The sequence below is a fragment of the Myotis yumanensis genome, unplaced genomic scaffold (assembly GCF_028538775.1).
Source record: "Myotis yumanensis isolate MYYU_CA2020_CCGP unplaced genomic scaffold, mMyoYum1.0.hap1 SCAF_1, whole genome shotgun sequence".
NCBI classification, from domain to species: Eukaryota; Metazoa; Chordata; class Mammalia; order Chiroptera; family Vespertilionidae; genus Myotis; species Myotis yumanensis.
This window is the reverse complement of record NW_027223752.1, coordinates 239,274,570-239,290,867: the sequence shown is the minus strand read 5'-3', so window position 1 is coordinate 239,290,867 and position 16,298 is coordinate 239,274,570. Positions and strand designations below refer to the sequence as shown.

Below are 16,298 nucleotides of genomic sequence, written 5' to 3'. Positions count from 1 at the left end.
TCCAGCTCAAACCCTGCTTCCACCCCGACTGTGGGGTCCCCTGGTGCCCCAGGGAGCCGGGAGTCGGGCGGGAAGTGGGGCAGGAGGGGGCGGGGAGACGCGGCCCTCCTCGGGCTCCAGGCAGGAGGGGACAGCCTGCAGCCTGGACTCTGCCAGCCCTGTTCGCCCGGAGCCGGCCCAGCAGGGTGTCCATATGGCGACCGGGCTGGGAGGGACCCTCCCAGAAGCCTGCTGCCTCACGCCGGGGAAGCTGGGCTGGATGGCCACGGGCACTGGGCGGGGCGGAGGGCGGCTGCAGGGCAGGGATTGGGGGGAGCGTCAAGGATGTGAGAGACTGGACATGAGCCCCGGTGACCCCCTCCCTCACTGCAGGCATCCCCGAGGCCAGCTGCCTCCCAGGCCGGTGCCCCTTGATCAAGGGTGAGATAAGAACTCTCAAAACTCCACATGGAAGCACACACACAGAAAGAAACAGCACCAGGTTTGAACAGACGGCGGTGACAACCCTCAGTGATGGTGGTGATGATGGCCAGTAACAATCCTGAGTGATGGTGGTCATGACAGTGAGTAACAACCCTGAGTGATGGTGGTGACGATGGAGTAACAATCCCGAATAACGGTGGAAATGATGGTAACAACCCTGAGTAGCGGTGGTAAGGACTGAGTAACAATCCTGAATAAAGGTGGTGATGGCTGGTGACAGCCCTGAGTAACGGTGGCCATGGCTGAGTAACTATGGCTGAGTGACAGCATCCAATAGCAACAGTGAGCAATGGGGTCTGTAACAGGCTGATAGAGATGGAGTGAGGTACTCAGCTCGCCAGACGCCATGGTGCTGGGACTGTCGCCCATTTTACAGATGACAAAACGGAGGCTGGGGGAGGTTGCTGACCGGCCCCAGGTCAGACAGCCGGTCCACGGCCCTTTATCCCCTGGGCCCTCCCTCCCGCTGCACTCGCAGGTGCTCCCCACACAGGGAGCAAGGGCCCAGTGCCAGCATTTTCCGGGAGACGTCCCCGCGCCCACTGGGCACCGCACGCTCTGGGAGGGGGGAGCTCGCGGCCAGAGCACGGCACCGGTTAGGGCAGAAGCTCAGAAGCCTGTGCCACGGCAGCCCTTCCAGATTCCACCATTCTGTCTGTTAGGGTCGCCGAAGGAGGAACGCAGGAGGCCAAGGTGGTGAGGGATTACGAATTTATTCGCTCAGAGTCAGCGGCTTTTAAAGGACTCTAGGCGGGCTTTCTGGGCGGAGAGTTCTCTGTGCAGGTCGGGATTCTGGGAAGTCTGGCGGGGGAGAGAATGGTCTTAGCACGTGGATTGTGGTCTAGGCAAGTGGCATGTCCATGTGAAGTGTCTAAAGGTCAGCTCCCAGGGGATGGGCTATCGATTCAATTGCTCGATCAGACCTAACACTGTCCAAACGACAGCCAGGGAGGCCAGGGAGCCCCCCTCAGCCAGAGCCAGTCTCGCTCTCTGATGGTTGGAGAGGGTCTCAGGAGACCAGATGGCCTGGAGCTCCAGTGGGGGTCGCGGAGTGGGTGGGAAGCTCAGAGGGGGAGGAGGGGAGGAGCGGGCCCTGCCTCAGGGAGGAGGGCCGATGCATGCGTGGTCAGCCAGGGGACCGGAGGGCCGAGGGCCAGAAGCTGCCTCTGGGAATTGTCAATTTAATCCCACAAAGTAAAATCACAGGCGTCCGAAAACCGAAAGCTACCAATAATCAGAGCGAAGGGCACCTGGGAAAGCGAGGCCGGCGACCTGCAACGCGCCTGGCGGACGGGAGCCTGTTCGGGTCCCTAAGGAAACTGGACCCCCAGCTGGACGGCGCGGAGAGCAGTCCCCGCAGGGAACGGGCAGCGCGAGCGGGAGGAGCGCCCAGCGCACCAAGTCAGGGCACAAACCACAGCCTCGCGGGAGGCGTCTCTGCTCTTGAGCTGGGAGACCCGGGGGCGAACAGCCGCAGCCGGGTCAGCCCCCGGGGCCCCGACAGCAGGGGCCGAGGCCGGGACTCCGTGGCGTTGCTGTGTCCTGCCCCGCGCTGGTGCCACGGAAATAACCCAGACGCCGAGCCAGAGGGGCGCGGGACCACGCGGCTCATGCGACGTGGGAAACTACGGACGGGAAAGGACAGGACAAAGGAGCCCGGGTCCTGACCACAGAGGACACGGCTTTGTGGAGGAGCGATCACGAAACAACATTCAGTGAAAAAACAATAAACTGCCCATGGGGTCGGGGGTGGTTTTTATTTCCCTCCTTCGTTCGCACTCATGTTTCCCTACGTTTCCACAGTGAACGGGGCCACGTTATAATGAGAAAAAAGAGCGCGTTGGCGTAATTTTTGAAGGAGGCAGGAGGCTGGGAACACACGGTGGCAGGAATTCCAGGGACAGGCAGACGCACTCGAGACAGACGGACTTCCGTGTCTAGAAAAGGGCCTCACTCAGCCGGCTCTGCATATGGAAGGTTCTAGATAACGAGGTGAGTCTACACAGGGACAACAGGATTTTAAAAAACGCCACTTTTCCCAAAAAGGCTGATCTGTGACCCTGAAAAGGTGAGAAAGAAGCAGCAAGAGCTGAGGACATCGGTTCCGGGTCTGCCGGGACAGCTGGGAGCAGGGGGCGCAGGTTGGGCCGGGGAAATGCCGCAGAGGGGCTCCTCCCGGCTGGACCCTCCTCCAGGACCCGGACAGCCGGCCTTCCACCTTCCACCTGGGCCGTGCTCTGCTCGGCGAGGGAAACACGCTCCCGGTGGTGCCCTTAGAGCAAGCAGACCGTCGCGGGCGTCTCCTTCATGGCACCGTCTCCAGGTGTGGCCGCGGGTCTGAGGAGCCCGTGACCGAGTGCAGGGCGGGCCCGTGATCCCTCCCCAGGCACACGCTGCAGGGGCCACAGGAGCACCTGCTGGACAGCCTCAGGGTCAGATCAGGCTGACCCTGGTCCCGCGAAGGGCACATGACACAGCGCCAGGGGGCAGAACGGGCTCGCGCTGCAGGCGCGCTGGGCTCAGGCACAGCCTCTCGGGCTTGTCTCTCCGTCTGCCAGGCGGGGTGACCAGCTGCACCGCCCCGGGGCCGCTGCCATCACCTAATGCCAACCAGGTCCAGGCGTCTCGCCGTCGGAATGTTGTGAACTTCCTGCCTGTGGCTGGGCAGCAGGCTGCTTGATCTTCCATGCTTGTCTTCCCAATGCCCCGTGTTCCATCAGGCCCCCTGAGGTCGGCGCCCCGCCTGGTCGCTGGGTGGGTCTCCCCAGCCTCGCTCGGCCGCCCAGGAATCAGCCGGGTCTGAATGAGCCTCGCTCCCCGGGAGCCCGGCCTGTGGGTGCGACAGCGCCACCTGCTGGCCAGATTCCCAGCTCCCCCGACGCAGTGCTGGGCCCGGGCGCCGCTGTCCAAGGTCCTGACCCAGACGCCGGGCTGTCCGGTCAGCCGGCTGCCTACCACAGTCTTCCTCCCTCAGACCCCTGCATCTATGGAAATCCTGGAGGATGGAGCGTCTCCCGAGGCCTTCATGGGGCCCTCTGTGGGTTCTCTTCCTTTTCCCAGCTTCGGCGTGGGCACTGAGCTGATGAGGCCTGGAGGCTGAGGCGTGTCGTGCACGAGCCGTGTCCGTGGCTGGACACGTCCGGAAGGCAGGAGGGGGCTCCAGACAGAGCGGGTGTCCTCGGGCTGTCACCTGAACACACAGCAAAAGAGTGGGTGCAGGTCAGTCACCGAAATCCACGCAGCCCGTCCGAGAATGTGTGATGTCTTCCGATCAGCCTGGCAGAAAAGCGATGCACTTACCAATCCACTCGCCACTGAGTTGGGGGCCCTGAGGAAGAGCCGTCCAGTCGGTGGTGGACAAGAACTCGTCCCGCTGGCCATGGCTGAGGCAGCGGGGCCCGATCTCCCAAGTGGCCTCATCACAGAGGGACGGCGCAGGAGGCTGCTCCCTGTGGCACCGCTCGCTGGCGGGAGCCAAGTCTGGGGCCACCCCAAGGTCAGCAGCTGGTGTGAGTGACTCGGGTCCAGCCACACAGCGGGGCCCCAGGCGGCCGAAAGTGACCGTGGGGACACGTCTAGAAGCTACCACGGGCAGCCTCCAGGCTCGGCCAGGAACGCACGGCGAGAGGAGCGTGTGCAGGACGAGGCCCTTTGCCAAGAACAGGAGGGGAAGCATGTGTGTGGGCGGTGTGGGTTCACATGCACCATTGCTTCTATTTTTAAAGTTTTAGGAGAAGCTATAAAAATGTAAACCTGTTACTTTAGGAGAGCGGGCAAATGAGGGGAAGAGACTGAGTTCTCTGGTTATATCTTATTCCGTAGGCCTGACGGGGAATCACGCAAACATTCCACCTAATAATTACAAATGAAACCCAGTGCAAACGCGGTGTCCACCATCTGCTGCTAACGGAACAAAGGCACCTGCTGCGGCGAACTGGGGGCCTGGCCGCAGACGGCCATTTCAGGTGAGTCCCAAGGGGTGTGCCCCGCGGACAGAGGAACTGTTTAAACAGTCTCACAGGACGCAGGTGCTGGTGAGGATGCGGAGAAACGAACCCCGGACAGGACGGTGGGCACGCAAACGGCAGCCACTGTGGCAAACAGGTGATAGCACCTCAAAAAGCTAACCCACGGCCCTGGCCTGTGTGGCTCAGTGGGCTGGGCGTTGTCCTGTGCACCGAAAGGTTGCCAGCTCCATTCCCCGTCAGGGCACACGCCTGGGTTGTGGTTTTGGTTCCCAGTCGGGGTGTGTATGGGAAGCAACCGATCGATGTTTCTCTCTCTCTCTAAAGTCAATAAAAAAGTATTTACAAAGAAAGCTAAACCACGTGACCCAGCAATTCCACTCCTGGATATCAAAGCAAAAGAAATGGAAACATGACCACACACACAAAAACTTTTACACAGCCCAGCCAATGTGGCTCAGTGGTTGAACAGCGACCTCTGTATGAACCAGGAGAAAACAGTTCAATTCCTGGTCAGGGCACAGGCCCGAGTTGCGGGCTTGATCCTCAGGGTGGGGAGTGCAGGAGGCAGCCGATCGATGATTCTTTCTCATCAATGTTTCTATCCCTCCCTCCCTCTCCTTTCCTCCCTGAACTCAGTAAAAAAACATACTTTTAAAAAAACTTGTTCACAGCAGCATTATTCATAATAGCCAAAAGGTGGGACTAGCACACATACACACACACACACACGCACACACAAAAACACACACCTGGACAGACAGGTGGATAAATAAAACACATCCATCCCCACACGGAATATTACACAGCCATGAAAAGGAAGGAAGGGCTGGTGTTGCTACAGTGCGCACGGCCTTGGAAGCATGATGCGCAATAGGAAGCCAGACACCAGCATAGGACAGACTCTCGAGTCCCAGAGGGAAGGCGGGGGCGAGGGGGTGGATGGGAAGAGATTAACCACAGCACTTGTGTGCATGTATGCATAACCCCTGGACACAGACAACAGTGTAGGGAAGGCCTGGGGCGGGGGCGGGGGCCGGGTGGGGGCCGATGGGGGAAGTGGAGATATCTGTAACACTTTCAACAATGAAGATGCATTTTTTAAAAAGCCAGACACCAAACGTATCTGGCTTTTTGTGTGATTCTGTTTATGTGAAGTGTCCGGAACAGGCCAATCTATGGAGCCAGGAAGTACCCAGGGCTGGGGGAGGGGTGGGGAGTGACTGAGGCCCCACCCAGGAAAGGCAGTCGTGGGCACACGGGCTATGTGGTCCAGCCACAAACATGGGGGCTCAGCACGGAGGACAGAGCAGCAGCGGCCCCAACACCACAGGGTCCCAGCCAGCTCCTCAGACCTGTGCTGGGAGGACGAGGCCAGAGAGGAGGAGGCAGAGCACACAGCCCTGCACCCACAGACCCCTCCCCCTGGTGTGAAGTCCCTCCCCCTGATGTGGAGACCCCGCCCCTTGGTGTGACGATCCCTCCCCCTGGTGTGAAGACCCCTCCCCGGTCCACCCCACCGACCACCTCTCTGTACCCATCTCCCACGGCTCCTGACAGAGGGCCTCATCCAGCCTCCAGGCTGAGCACCCACTGGTGGTCACGGCCGAGGCCAGGTGGGCGCCCTGCAGGCAGGGTCCGGGTGAGAGACCTGCTGGTGGTGATAACACACCGGCCTGTGGGAACCACCAAGGCGAACCCCACCCCTCCGCTGCCCGATGTCAAGGGTGGAGCAGGCACAGCCGGCTGATCTGCTTTGTCTGGATAAGTCGGGGGAGGGGAGCCAGGGACCCAAGACACCTGGAGTCCGCAGAGGTGCCCAGGCTCGGGGGCCATGGGTCAGGGCCTCGGGGGAGAGGAGCACCTGGAGGGGGGCAGCGCCCAGAGCACCCCCTGAGGATCTCGGGTGGTCCTAGCACCCAGGCGGCCCGGGGCCCACACCTCACTGAGGGTCAGTGCAGCCCACCGGGGCGAGTGGCCGAGTGGTCAGGTGGACACCCTCGGGGCAGCAACGACAAAGCCACGCCCATCACCACCGTCCAGCCCACCCACACGCTGGTCACACCAGGGCCAGGATGGGCCACGCAGCGGGAGGGGGGGCGGGGGTGGGGCGGCCCTGCCACCACCTGAAAGGCACCTGTGTCCTCAGGGGCCAATGGGGACATTTCTGGGCGGGATGTCGCCACCGTGCCCAGGAGGCCCTGCCACCCTCCCCAACCCCCACCCCCGAGGGCCCGTGGGAACACCTCAACAGAGAATCAGCCCACACAACACGCCCCCAGTGCAGTCAGAGGGTGAGCCCAGTGGCCAGAGCTCTTACCTAGGGCCCGACAGGCTGCGGCTGCCCTCCCCGGCCCCGGAGGGCTGTCCACCGTCTGGCTGTCTGGCCTCAGGCTCCTCCGGCTGACCGCCATCGCCACCGCCCGGCAGCCTGTCTGCTGTGTCCACCACGGGCCCTGAGGTGAGTGCCAGGCACTTGCTGGGAGCAGGGCCTCTGGGCTCCTGGTCGGGGGTGTCTTCTGGGGGCAGGGGGGCCGGGGGCCCCGCGGGCAGTGCCTCCAGGGCAGGCTGGGCCTCCTCCGGCCTCTTGGCCCCGCCCTTGGCCAAGCCGGAGCCGACATAGGAGGTGCCGATGATGCCCGGGCTGCACTTGTCCAGCAGGCTCTCGGCCACCTCCTCCCTGCCGCCCCGGCAGCCCCCGCAGCACACGCAGGAGTTCAGGAGGCAGCTGGTGGCCGCGGCGCCGAGTTTGTGGGGGCCCTCCGTCCCCTCGGCCACGGTCTCCGACGGGGAGCCGCGGGTTCCGGGCGCTTCCGGGGCAGAGGCGGCGCCGTCCAGGGCGGCAGGCGATTTGGGGTTGAAGATGACCGTGGCCGAGAGCTTCATGCCCCCCGTCCGGTGGGCGATCATCTCCGCGGTCTCCGCGGCGTCCGCCGTCGCCTCCCAGCCGTCCAGGTGCGGCTGGGCGTCCAGGCAGCTGCAGGAGTTGGGGCCCGACGCCCAGGCCTCGCCCTGGTCTGGGATGTTGTTGTTGCTCAAGTCGTCCTCGTCCTTCGAGGTGGCGGGCACGCTGCCCCCTGCCTCCCTGCCCTGCTCTCTCTCCTGGGAGTCAGCGCGGGGGCCACCCGGCCACACGGAGGGGCTGCCCGGGGCCTCGGCTGCCCCCTCCACATCGTCCATGAAGAACACCCTGCCCTCCTCCTCGTCGCTGCCCGAGGGCCGCAGCCTGCGGCCCGGGGAGGCCTCCACCCGGGGGCTGCCCTCGCTGCCCGGCCTGCGTGCGGGGGACTGGCAGGCGCTGGGCGGGGACAGCAGGGAGGACATGGCATCCCCGGCCCGGTGCACCATGCGGCTCAGCTGCTCCAGCTCCTGGTCGTCGTACTGCATGGAGCAGGCCAGCTCGGCCTCCAGGTCCTTGCCCTTGGCGGGGAGCAGCTCCTCGGGCGGGAGGGGCGCCGGGAAGGCGGGCGCCAGGGCCGGGGGCACCGGCACGTCTGCGCGGAGGGGGAACTCCACGTCGTGGGAAATGCAGAGGTTCCGCTCCAGCGTGTGCAGCTCGTCCTCCGTCAGTGTCTGCAGCAAATCCCTACGGGACCAGACCCCCGGTGAGGGCCCCAGAGGGACCAGACCCCCGGTGAGGGCCCCAACGCCACCCGGTCTCCGCCTCCGCCAGGAGAGGGTGGTGCCGCCTACCGGCGCCCACAGGGAAGCAATGGGCATAATTGCTCGCCATTCAGTTCACACGCACACATTTCCTCCACGATAAAGTGAGGCACCGGCTCCCGTGGGGGGAGGGGGAGCTTCCTTCTTTTCTTTTTTTAAATATATATCTACTTTTTAAACATATTTTAATTGATCTCAGAGAGGAAGGGAGAGGGAGAGAGAGAGAAACATCAGTGATGAGAGAGAATCACTGATCGGCTGCCTCCTGCACGCCCCCACACTGGGGATCCAGCCCGCAACCGGGCATGTGCCCTGACTGGGAATCAAACTGTGACCTCCTGGTTCCTAGGTCAGAGCTCAACCACTGAGCCATGCCGGCCGCCAGCTGGGCAATTTCCTTCTTAACAATCAGGTTCTGGAACCTGTGGCGGAAACAAGAGAGCCTGGTCCTCGGGGATGTGGTCATCACAGCAAAGAAAACATCTGGGAGTCAGCACAATATGGAAAGGGCTATGGAGACCATCTAATCATTCTCTCGTTTGTCTATTCAAGAAATAATTATTGAGGGCCTACTATGTGCCAGACACATGGGCCCTGGGGATGTGGAAATGAGTAACAGACAAGGTCCCTGACTTTTAGGAATTGAGACTCCAGGCGAGGAGAGACAAACAACAAGGAAACAAGGTGGCTCAGATGGTCAAAAGTACTGTGAAGACTACACAACAGGATGAAGCATCAGTGTTTGAGGAAGTAATTTTCAGACTGGATGGGCAGAGAAGTCCTATCTGATACAGGAACATCTGTATAGACACCTTAATGCTGCAGACACAGACAGACAGGCCTGGGGATAGTGGACAGAGGAACTTCGGGTGTAAGTTGGGGGCTGGGGACCACATACGCTGTTTGAAGGCCATGCCAAGGGTTTGGATTTGATAATGAGGGCCAGGAAGCCATTGGGAGGGCTTCGAGCATGAAGATGACATGATCTGATTTGTGTTTTTATTTATTTGTGTGGGGTTTTTTGCAATTGATTCTAGAAAAAGAGAGCAAGAGAAATATCACCAATGTGAGAGAACATCAATTGTTTGCCCTTGCCCTGGCTGGTTTGGCTCAATGGATAGAGCTTTGGCCTGTGGACTGAAGGGTCCTGAGTTCGATTCTGGTCAAGGGGACATGCCCGGGTTGTGGGCTCAACCCCCAGTAGGGGGTGTGCAGGAGGCAGCCGATCCATGATTCTCTCTCATCATTGATGTTTCTCTCTCTCCCTCTCCCTTCCTCTCTGAAATCAATAAATATATATATATTTTAAAAACCATTTGCCTTCTGTTCTTGCCCAGTGTGGATGTAACCTACAATCTGGGTATGTACCCTGACCAGGAATTGAACCCACAATCCTACTGAGCCACACGGGTTAGGGATGATTTGTGTTTTCAATATGTCATGCCTCTGCTTTGTAGACAATAAAGGATAGGAAGAAAAAAAAAAATATCTGGGAGTGAAGAGCCACATGCTGGCTCCCGTACAGCCTTCCTCCAGCCTGGCTTCCACAGCCGTGTCTGAGCCGTGTGTGCTGGGCACGGGGCACGCGCAGCAAGATAGGCACGGTCCCTGTCCTTGGGGGCTGTTTTGGAAGACGCAGAAAATAAGTATTTATAGCCGAGCCGGTGTGGCTCAGTGGATAGAGCATCGGCCTGCGGACTGAAGGGTCCCAGGTTTGATTCCGGTCAAGGGCATGTACCTTGGTTGCAGGCACATCCCCACTGGGGGGTGTGCAGGAGGCAGCTGATCGATCTCTCTCATCGATGTTTCTAACTCTCTATCCCTCTCCTTTCTTCTCTGTAAAAAATCAATAAAATATATTTTTTAAAAAAATAAGTATTTATATGAGTGATGACTGAACTACGACAGTGACAACTGCAACAAAGGAAGACGGCGGGCACCTGGCCTAGTCTGGGAGACTTCCTGGAGGAAGGGGCATTGAACCAGAGACCAGGAGGCGGAGTGACTCTCATGGGGTGAGCAGCTGCTCTGTGCAGGGAGAAGCGCGGGCCAGCCTGGGGTCCAAGCCCCTCGTTGAGCACCCCAGGGCCATCACGGAGGAGCACTCGGAAAAGAGCGCCTCTCAGTTGGCCAGCGCTGCTGAGTCGCTAGCGTCGAGCCAGGCGCCAAGTGGTCCCCAGTTCAATTCCCAGTCAGAGCACGTCCCTGGCTGTGGGCTCGATCCCCAGAGGGGGGTGCGGGAGGCAGCCGATGAGCCGATCTCTCTCATCATTAATGTTTTTTTCTTTCTTCTTTTTTTTTTCAATCCTCACCCGAGGATATTTCTCCATTGATTTTTAGAGAGAGTGGAAGAGAGAGGGAAAGACAGAGAGAAGCATCGATGTGAGAGAAACACATCGATTGGTTGCCTCCTGCACGTGCGCTGGCCAGGGCCCAGGCTGGGGAGACGCCTGCAACTGAGGTTCATGCCCTTGACTGTAATTCCGGAATCGAACCCGGGACCCTTCGGTCCACAGGTTGACGCTCTATGCACTGAGCCAAACCGGCCAGGGCTCATCATTGATGTTTCTCTCTCTCTCTCTCTCTCTCTCTCTCCCTCTCTCTCTAAAATCAATAACAACATATATTTTTTAAAAAAGAGTGCCTCTTGGAACCACACATCTTGTGCTCTAACAGCGTGAACGCGTTTCACAGCCTGTCCTGCGAGCCAGGCCCCGACAGGCCCTGAAACGGCACAACGGGCGAGCGGGACCCCGCAGGGCAGTGACGCTGCTGGTCTCCAGGCACAAAGGCTGCAACGGAGAACTTGTCCCGTGGGAAGGACGGGCACGGAGCTACAAAGGGCCCTCGGCGCCATAAACCAGCAGCGGAGACCACGGCCAAGGCCCCAGGGCCACCGCGGGAGCAGGAGAGGACCAGTAACTGCCCCCCAGTCCTGCAGAGCGGAAGGCTGGGGGGCCGCCGACGCCAGCACCCCGCCACCCCACTCCATCCTCCTGCCCTCCACACCTTATTTTCCGCAGCAACGTGTGGAAGGGCCGGAACAGCTCGGACATGTCTTCCGCCTTGCGGTCCAAGTTTAGGGGTCCGTCTGCGTAGACCACGAGGCCACTGCATTCAAGACACAAAAGCCAGCCTGGCTTCAGGCCCCGCGGCTGCCGGGTGTCCAGATGCACCGGGGCCTCCAGGCCACCCCACACCCAGGGCGGCACATGCTTCGCCTCAAGACCCAATCCTTTTTTTTTTAATACTAGAGGTCTGGTGCACAAAATTTGTGCACAGGTAGGGCTCCTAGGCCTGGCCTGTGATTAGGGCCAATCAGGTTCCCTGCCTCCTCCTTCCCTCGATCCCTCAGCACCCCGCCACTGCAGCTGGTCGCCCGCCATATTCCACGCTGCCCCCTGGTGGTCAGCACACATCATAGCGAGTGATCAAACACCTGGTCGAACTTCCTAGGGGACAATTTGCATATTAGCCTTTTATTATATAGGATTTTTTAAAAATATATTTTATTGATTTTTTTACAGAGAGGAAGGGAGAGAGATAGAGAGTTAGAAACATCGATCAGCTGCCTCCTGCACATCTCCCACTGGGGATGTGCCCGCAACCCAGGTACATGCCCTTGACCGGAATCGAACCTGGGACCTTTCAGTCCGCAGGCCGACGCTCTATCCACTGAGCCAAACCGGTTTCGGCTATAGGATATTTTTTATTGATATCAGAGAGGAAGAAAAGGAGAGTGATAGAGAAACACCAACAATGAGAGAATCATTGATTGGCTGCCCCACTGGGAATTGAGCCTGAAACCCAGGCCTGTGCCCTTGACCAAATCGAACCAGGACCTCCTGGTTCATAGGTCAATGCTCTACCACTGAGCCACGCCGGCCAGGTGAGACCAAATCTTAAATAAGTTTAGAGAAAAGCAATGAGAACTGTCACTCAAACTGTGTCCTGTTCTGACAATGATCACTCGAGGGACCATCAGATAACCACCACCTGGGCGGCCTGTCGCCTCGGCGACCACATCCGTCAACACAAGACTGTCCCTGAGCCCCAGGCCTGGGAAACGGACACCCCTAGAGTTTGTGACAACGAGACCCAAAGCCATCTACCCCCAGAGCCAAGCAGAAGCGGGAGCAGCCGCCTTCGGGGGTGTGAGCACCATTTATCAGCACCCGGCGGAGCTGCCGGACTGGACAGCCCTGCCGGGTTCCTGCCGAAGGACGGTCTGGGGGAGGGACACTCACCACACGATGGCCAGCCGGGGGATGGTGAACATGAGGGCGGGCTCGTAGTCGTCAATCATGTCCTGGGTCAGGTACCCACAGTCCAGGGCCCTGGCCGGGGGGCACAGTGAGGAGGGCAGGGCCTGGGTCAGACCCGCGTCCACGCCGGGCGGACAGTCGGAAGGTGACGCGTGCACCCTGAGCCCTCGCAGGTGTGGGCAGGGCGGCCTGCGCTGAACTCCCCTCCCCCCGCCTCCACCGCCCCCCCAGCCCCCCCCCCGCCTCCCACCCCCACCCCCCGGATCCCAGCGACACAAGTCAGAGCCTCTCTCCCGCGGGTGAGTGAAATGCCTCGACAGGTCAACACCGAATACTCCGTCTTAAAAAAGCCACGGCTTAGGAGGCCACAGCAGGCGATTTCACAACTAGCCCAGCAGCAGGGCTCTAGTCACATCCAGAGACCACTCCAGGCTCCATCAGTCCCCAGTCCATTCAGAGTCTGACTTCACATCCCCAGGCGCGAGCTGACTGGAGAGCTGTCCCCAAACCCGTTGGGGACCTGACACCCAGCTAGGGCCCCACCCTGACTGGGGGGGGGGGGGGGGGTGAGGAGGAGGAGGGAGGGGGAGGAGGGAGAGGGAAGGGGGGAGGAGATGGGTGGGGGCATGGAGGTGTGCAGATGAACAGGTGGGGGGGGGGGATGGAACTGGAGGAGGAGGAGGTCAGCTCCTGGAGGCTGAGCCTGTGCAGCTTGTCCTGTGGGTGAATTTTCTGTCACGTGAACTTCAGCTGCAGGGTCTGCCCTCTGGGCCCAGAGGAAAGATGGGGGCGGGTGAGGGGGGGGCTGAGGAACGAGGCTGCAGCCCTGAGGAGCGGCCTCTCGGGACTGCCCACCCCCGGCACAAGGACAAGGGAGGGGAAGGGGGCTGGCCCTGCCCTGCTGGGCACCCCTGTGACAAGGTGGGTGCCCCCCCCCCCCCACGGCTGCCCCTGCCCCAGGCCGCGGCCGGGCCCTGGGCAACGGGTGGCTCACCGCTCCACGGTCTCGCAGAACAGCACGATGACCTCCTGCTGCACGTAGTACTCCCGGGGCGACTTCACGGGCACCATGGCCGAGACGTAGCTGCACCACAGGGAGAGCGAGCGAGGGCTGACTCTCACCGCCACCCACGTCTGCGCCGTGTAAACGCACAGCCGCCAGCGTGACCCCCGTCGGGGCAGAGCTGCTCCGGGTCAGGCCCCTTCCGGCGCCTCCTCGGCCCTGCCTGCTCTCTCGGCCCTGCCCGTCCTGAGCTGCTGAGCTGTCACTGCTCACCTCCAGCGTCCCTGCCTGGCCAGCCCTGACCAGTGAGCAAGGGGAGGGAGGGAGGGAGAGTGGGAGGGAGGGAGGAGGACACAGGCAGGCAAACGCCCTAAGCACAGGCCATCTGGGCGCCAGGGGAGCCACGGCAGGTGGGACGGGCTGAGAAGGTAGGAAAAGGTGATGGCCCTCCACCCACTGCCGGGATGAGACCATTCTTCCTCCCTGAGTGGCTGCCTCTCACTGCCGGTGGTTTTGAAGCTTGTCTGGGAAATGCAGGGAGGAAGGGAACATCTGTCTCCTCTTCCTGGAGAGGCCTTCAGCGTCCGGCGGGTTTCCTTCGAGACGGATGGCTACTAGTAACGATGCGGTTTTTGTTGGCCAGGACCGCCGTGGCGTGAGCGCCCAGGGCTGCTCTCCCTGGCCCAGCCCGCAGCGTGCCCCCTCCAAGCTCTCGGAGCCCTTCCCCACAGAGGCCTGTGGGCGGGCTGGGGGCAGCTCTCGGGGTGAGGGAGGGTGGGGGGGCAGGCATCATGAAGGAGGGAGCATAGGGCGGGGAGGGGGGGGGGGATTGCTCAGAGCTGGGTGGCGGGGCCAGCCCCTGAGCATGTGGGGTGAGGTGGGGGCAGGGCGGTGCCCCAGCCCCTGCAGCTGGAGTCCCAACGGGCCCCGAGAGCGCGGCCATGACCTCTTGCTCGCGCTGTGCCCAGATCTCAGCATCCAGAGCTGGTGCCGGGGGATTGTGGGGTGAACAGCAACCTGATGGGTGAGGGGCAGCTGGGGACGCAGGACAGGGTGAGTGCAGGCTCGGCTGGAGGGCGGAGGGGCGGTCAGAGGGGGCGGGAGGCCGCGGTGGCCCACAGATGACTTCACCGCAGGGCCCTCCCCGCTCTCCGGCTGAGCTGTGTCAGGCACGGCGGGGGGTGGGGTGGGGTGGGTCCCTGCATCTCCCTCCCCCCACAGCCCACACCAAGTCCCAGGGGTCACCACCCCTGCAGACAGCCCTGACCCTGAACAGCCGCAGCTCCTCCTGCTGCAGTTTTCCAGCTGGAAACATCGGAAAAGCCCGCAGAGCAGGCACCACCCCCACCACAGAGCTGAGGCCGTGGCCCCACACCTAGACCATGACCCCATGCCGAGGCTGTGGCCTCACGCCTACAGCACACGCGTGGCCCGCAAGGTCACCTCAGCTCGAACTCCGCAAACAGGACGTCGAAGTGCCTCAGCGCCTCCCGCATCTTCTCCGTGTAGGTGTTGAGGTCCCGCAGCGCCTGGTCGCGGAGGGCGCCCCGCACATCCTCCAGGCTGCGGGTCAGCTCCTTGGCCAGCGGGCGCATGGCCATGCTCTCCAGCTCCCGGTTCATGATGATGGAGCCGGCGGCCAGGCACTGCAGGCGGAGGGAGGGGTCAGCGCCTCCGCCCAGTCCCCGAGGGGCCCGACCCTGAGGCCCGACCAGCCCGGGCCCCGACCCTGGCTCCCGGTCTGCGCGGAGCGGGAGCTCCGACCTGGTCCCCCACACCGAGCAAAGCCCGGCCCCGTGAGAGGACAGTGGCCCCAAAGCTGGGCACAAAGGGAACACAGAGGCCGCAGGGGGCCGTGGCCAGGCCGGGGCGTGGCCTTTCTCCCCAAGTCCTCTCTCCTGGGAACCCCTGGGAGCTCCTGCCTCACGGTCCCCTCTGCTCGCTCCGGGGCTGGCGTTACAGGATGTGGGCGCCCGCTCCCTGGGGTCCGCCTGGTCCAGAGCAGTCACGGCAGAAACCACAGACACTCTCACTGGGACTCACTCCGAGGCAGGCGGAGGGGAGGGCCAACGGGGCCTGGGTGTGGGACACCTGTCCCCTCCCCCAGCGCACGGGAGCACCGGTGCCAGTCGGGGCCATGCTCCGGGGCTGACCGGGGCTCGCGGAGAAACGGCTGGACGCGCCAAGGCCGTGCCGGGACCAGCGGGGCCACTACCTCAGCGCCGAACCACAGCTGGCCCGCCAGGCTGTCGTGTCGGATCTCCTCGGGGAACTTGACGCAGAAGTCCCGGGGGGCGCGGTCCTGGGGGATGCAGGCGTCCATGATCTGGTCGATGATGTTTAACACGTTGTCCTGAAACAGGGACAGGCCTTAATGTCCAGGACAGGCCCACACCCGGGACAGGCCCCACACCCGGGACAGGCCCACACCCGGGACAGGCCCCACACCCGGGACAGGCCCACACCCGGGACAGGCCCCACACCCGGGACAGGCCCACACCCGGGACAGGCCCCACACCCGGGACAGATCCACACCCGGGACAGATCCACACCCGGGACAGATCCAAACCCGGGACAGATCCACACCCGGGACAGGCCCACACCCGGGACAGGCCCCACACCCGGGACAGGCCCACGCCCGGGACAGGCCCACGCCCGGGACAGATCCACGCCCGGGACAGATCCACGCCCGGGACAGGCTCACGCCCGGGACAGGCCCACGCCCGGGACAGGCCCCACACCCGGGACAGGCCCACACCCGGGACAGGCCCCACGCCCGGGACAGTCCGCACACCCGGGACAGATCCACGCCCGGGACAGACCCACCCCCGGGACAGGCCCACCCCCGGGACAGGCCCCACCCCCGGGACAGGCCCACGCCCGGGACAGGCCCACGCCCGGGACAGATCCACGCCCGGG

General features: G+C 62.2%; 1 protein-coding gene across 2 annotated transcripts in view; it reads right to left on the bottom strand.

Moving 5' to 3' along the window:
* Positions 1 to 16,298, bottom strand: part of ZFYVE28 (zinc finger FYVE-type containing 28) — a 36,342-nt gene that overhangs the window by 6,916 nt on the left and 13,128 nt on the right. Inside the window, exons 3-9 of one of the 2 annotated variants that reach the window (XM_070400345.1) lie at positions 15,595 to 15,732; positions 14,823 to 15,025; positions 13,371 to 13,460; positions 12,359 to 12,448; positions 11,121 to 11,222; positions 6,769 to 8,034; positions 2,192 to 3,673 (exon numbers count right to left, since the gene is read on the bottom strand). In XM_070400345.1, coding sequence (XP_070256446.1) covers positions 3,670 to 3,673; positions 6,769 to 8,034; positions 11,121 to 11,222; positions 12,359 to 12,448; positions 13,371 to 13,460; positions 14,823 to 15,025; positions 15,595 to 15,732 — 1,893 coding nt within the window. In that variant the 3' untranslated portion in view covers positions 2,192 to 3,669. Of the gene's footprint in view, positions 1 to 2,191; positions 3,674 to 6,768; positions 8,035 to 11,120; positions 11,223 to 12,358; positions 12,449 to 13,370; positions 13,461 to 14,822; positions 15,026 to 15,594; positions 15,733 to 16,298 lie in introns of those variants that run through there. The other variant, XM_070400339.1, reaches the window with a different exon arrangement.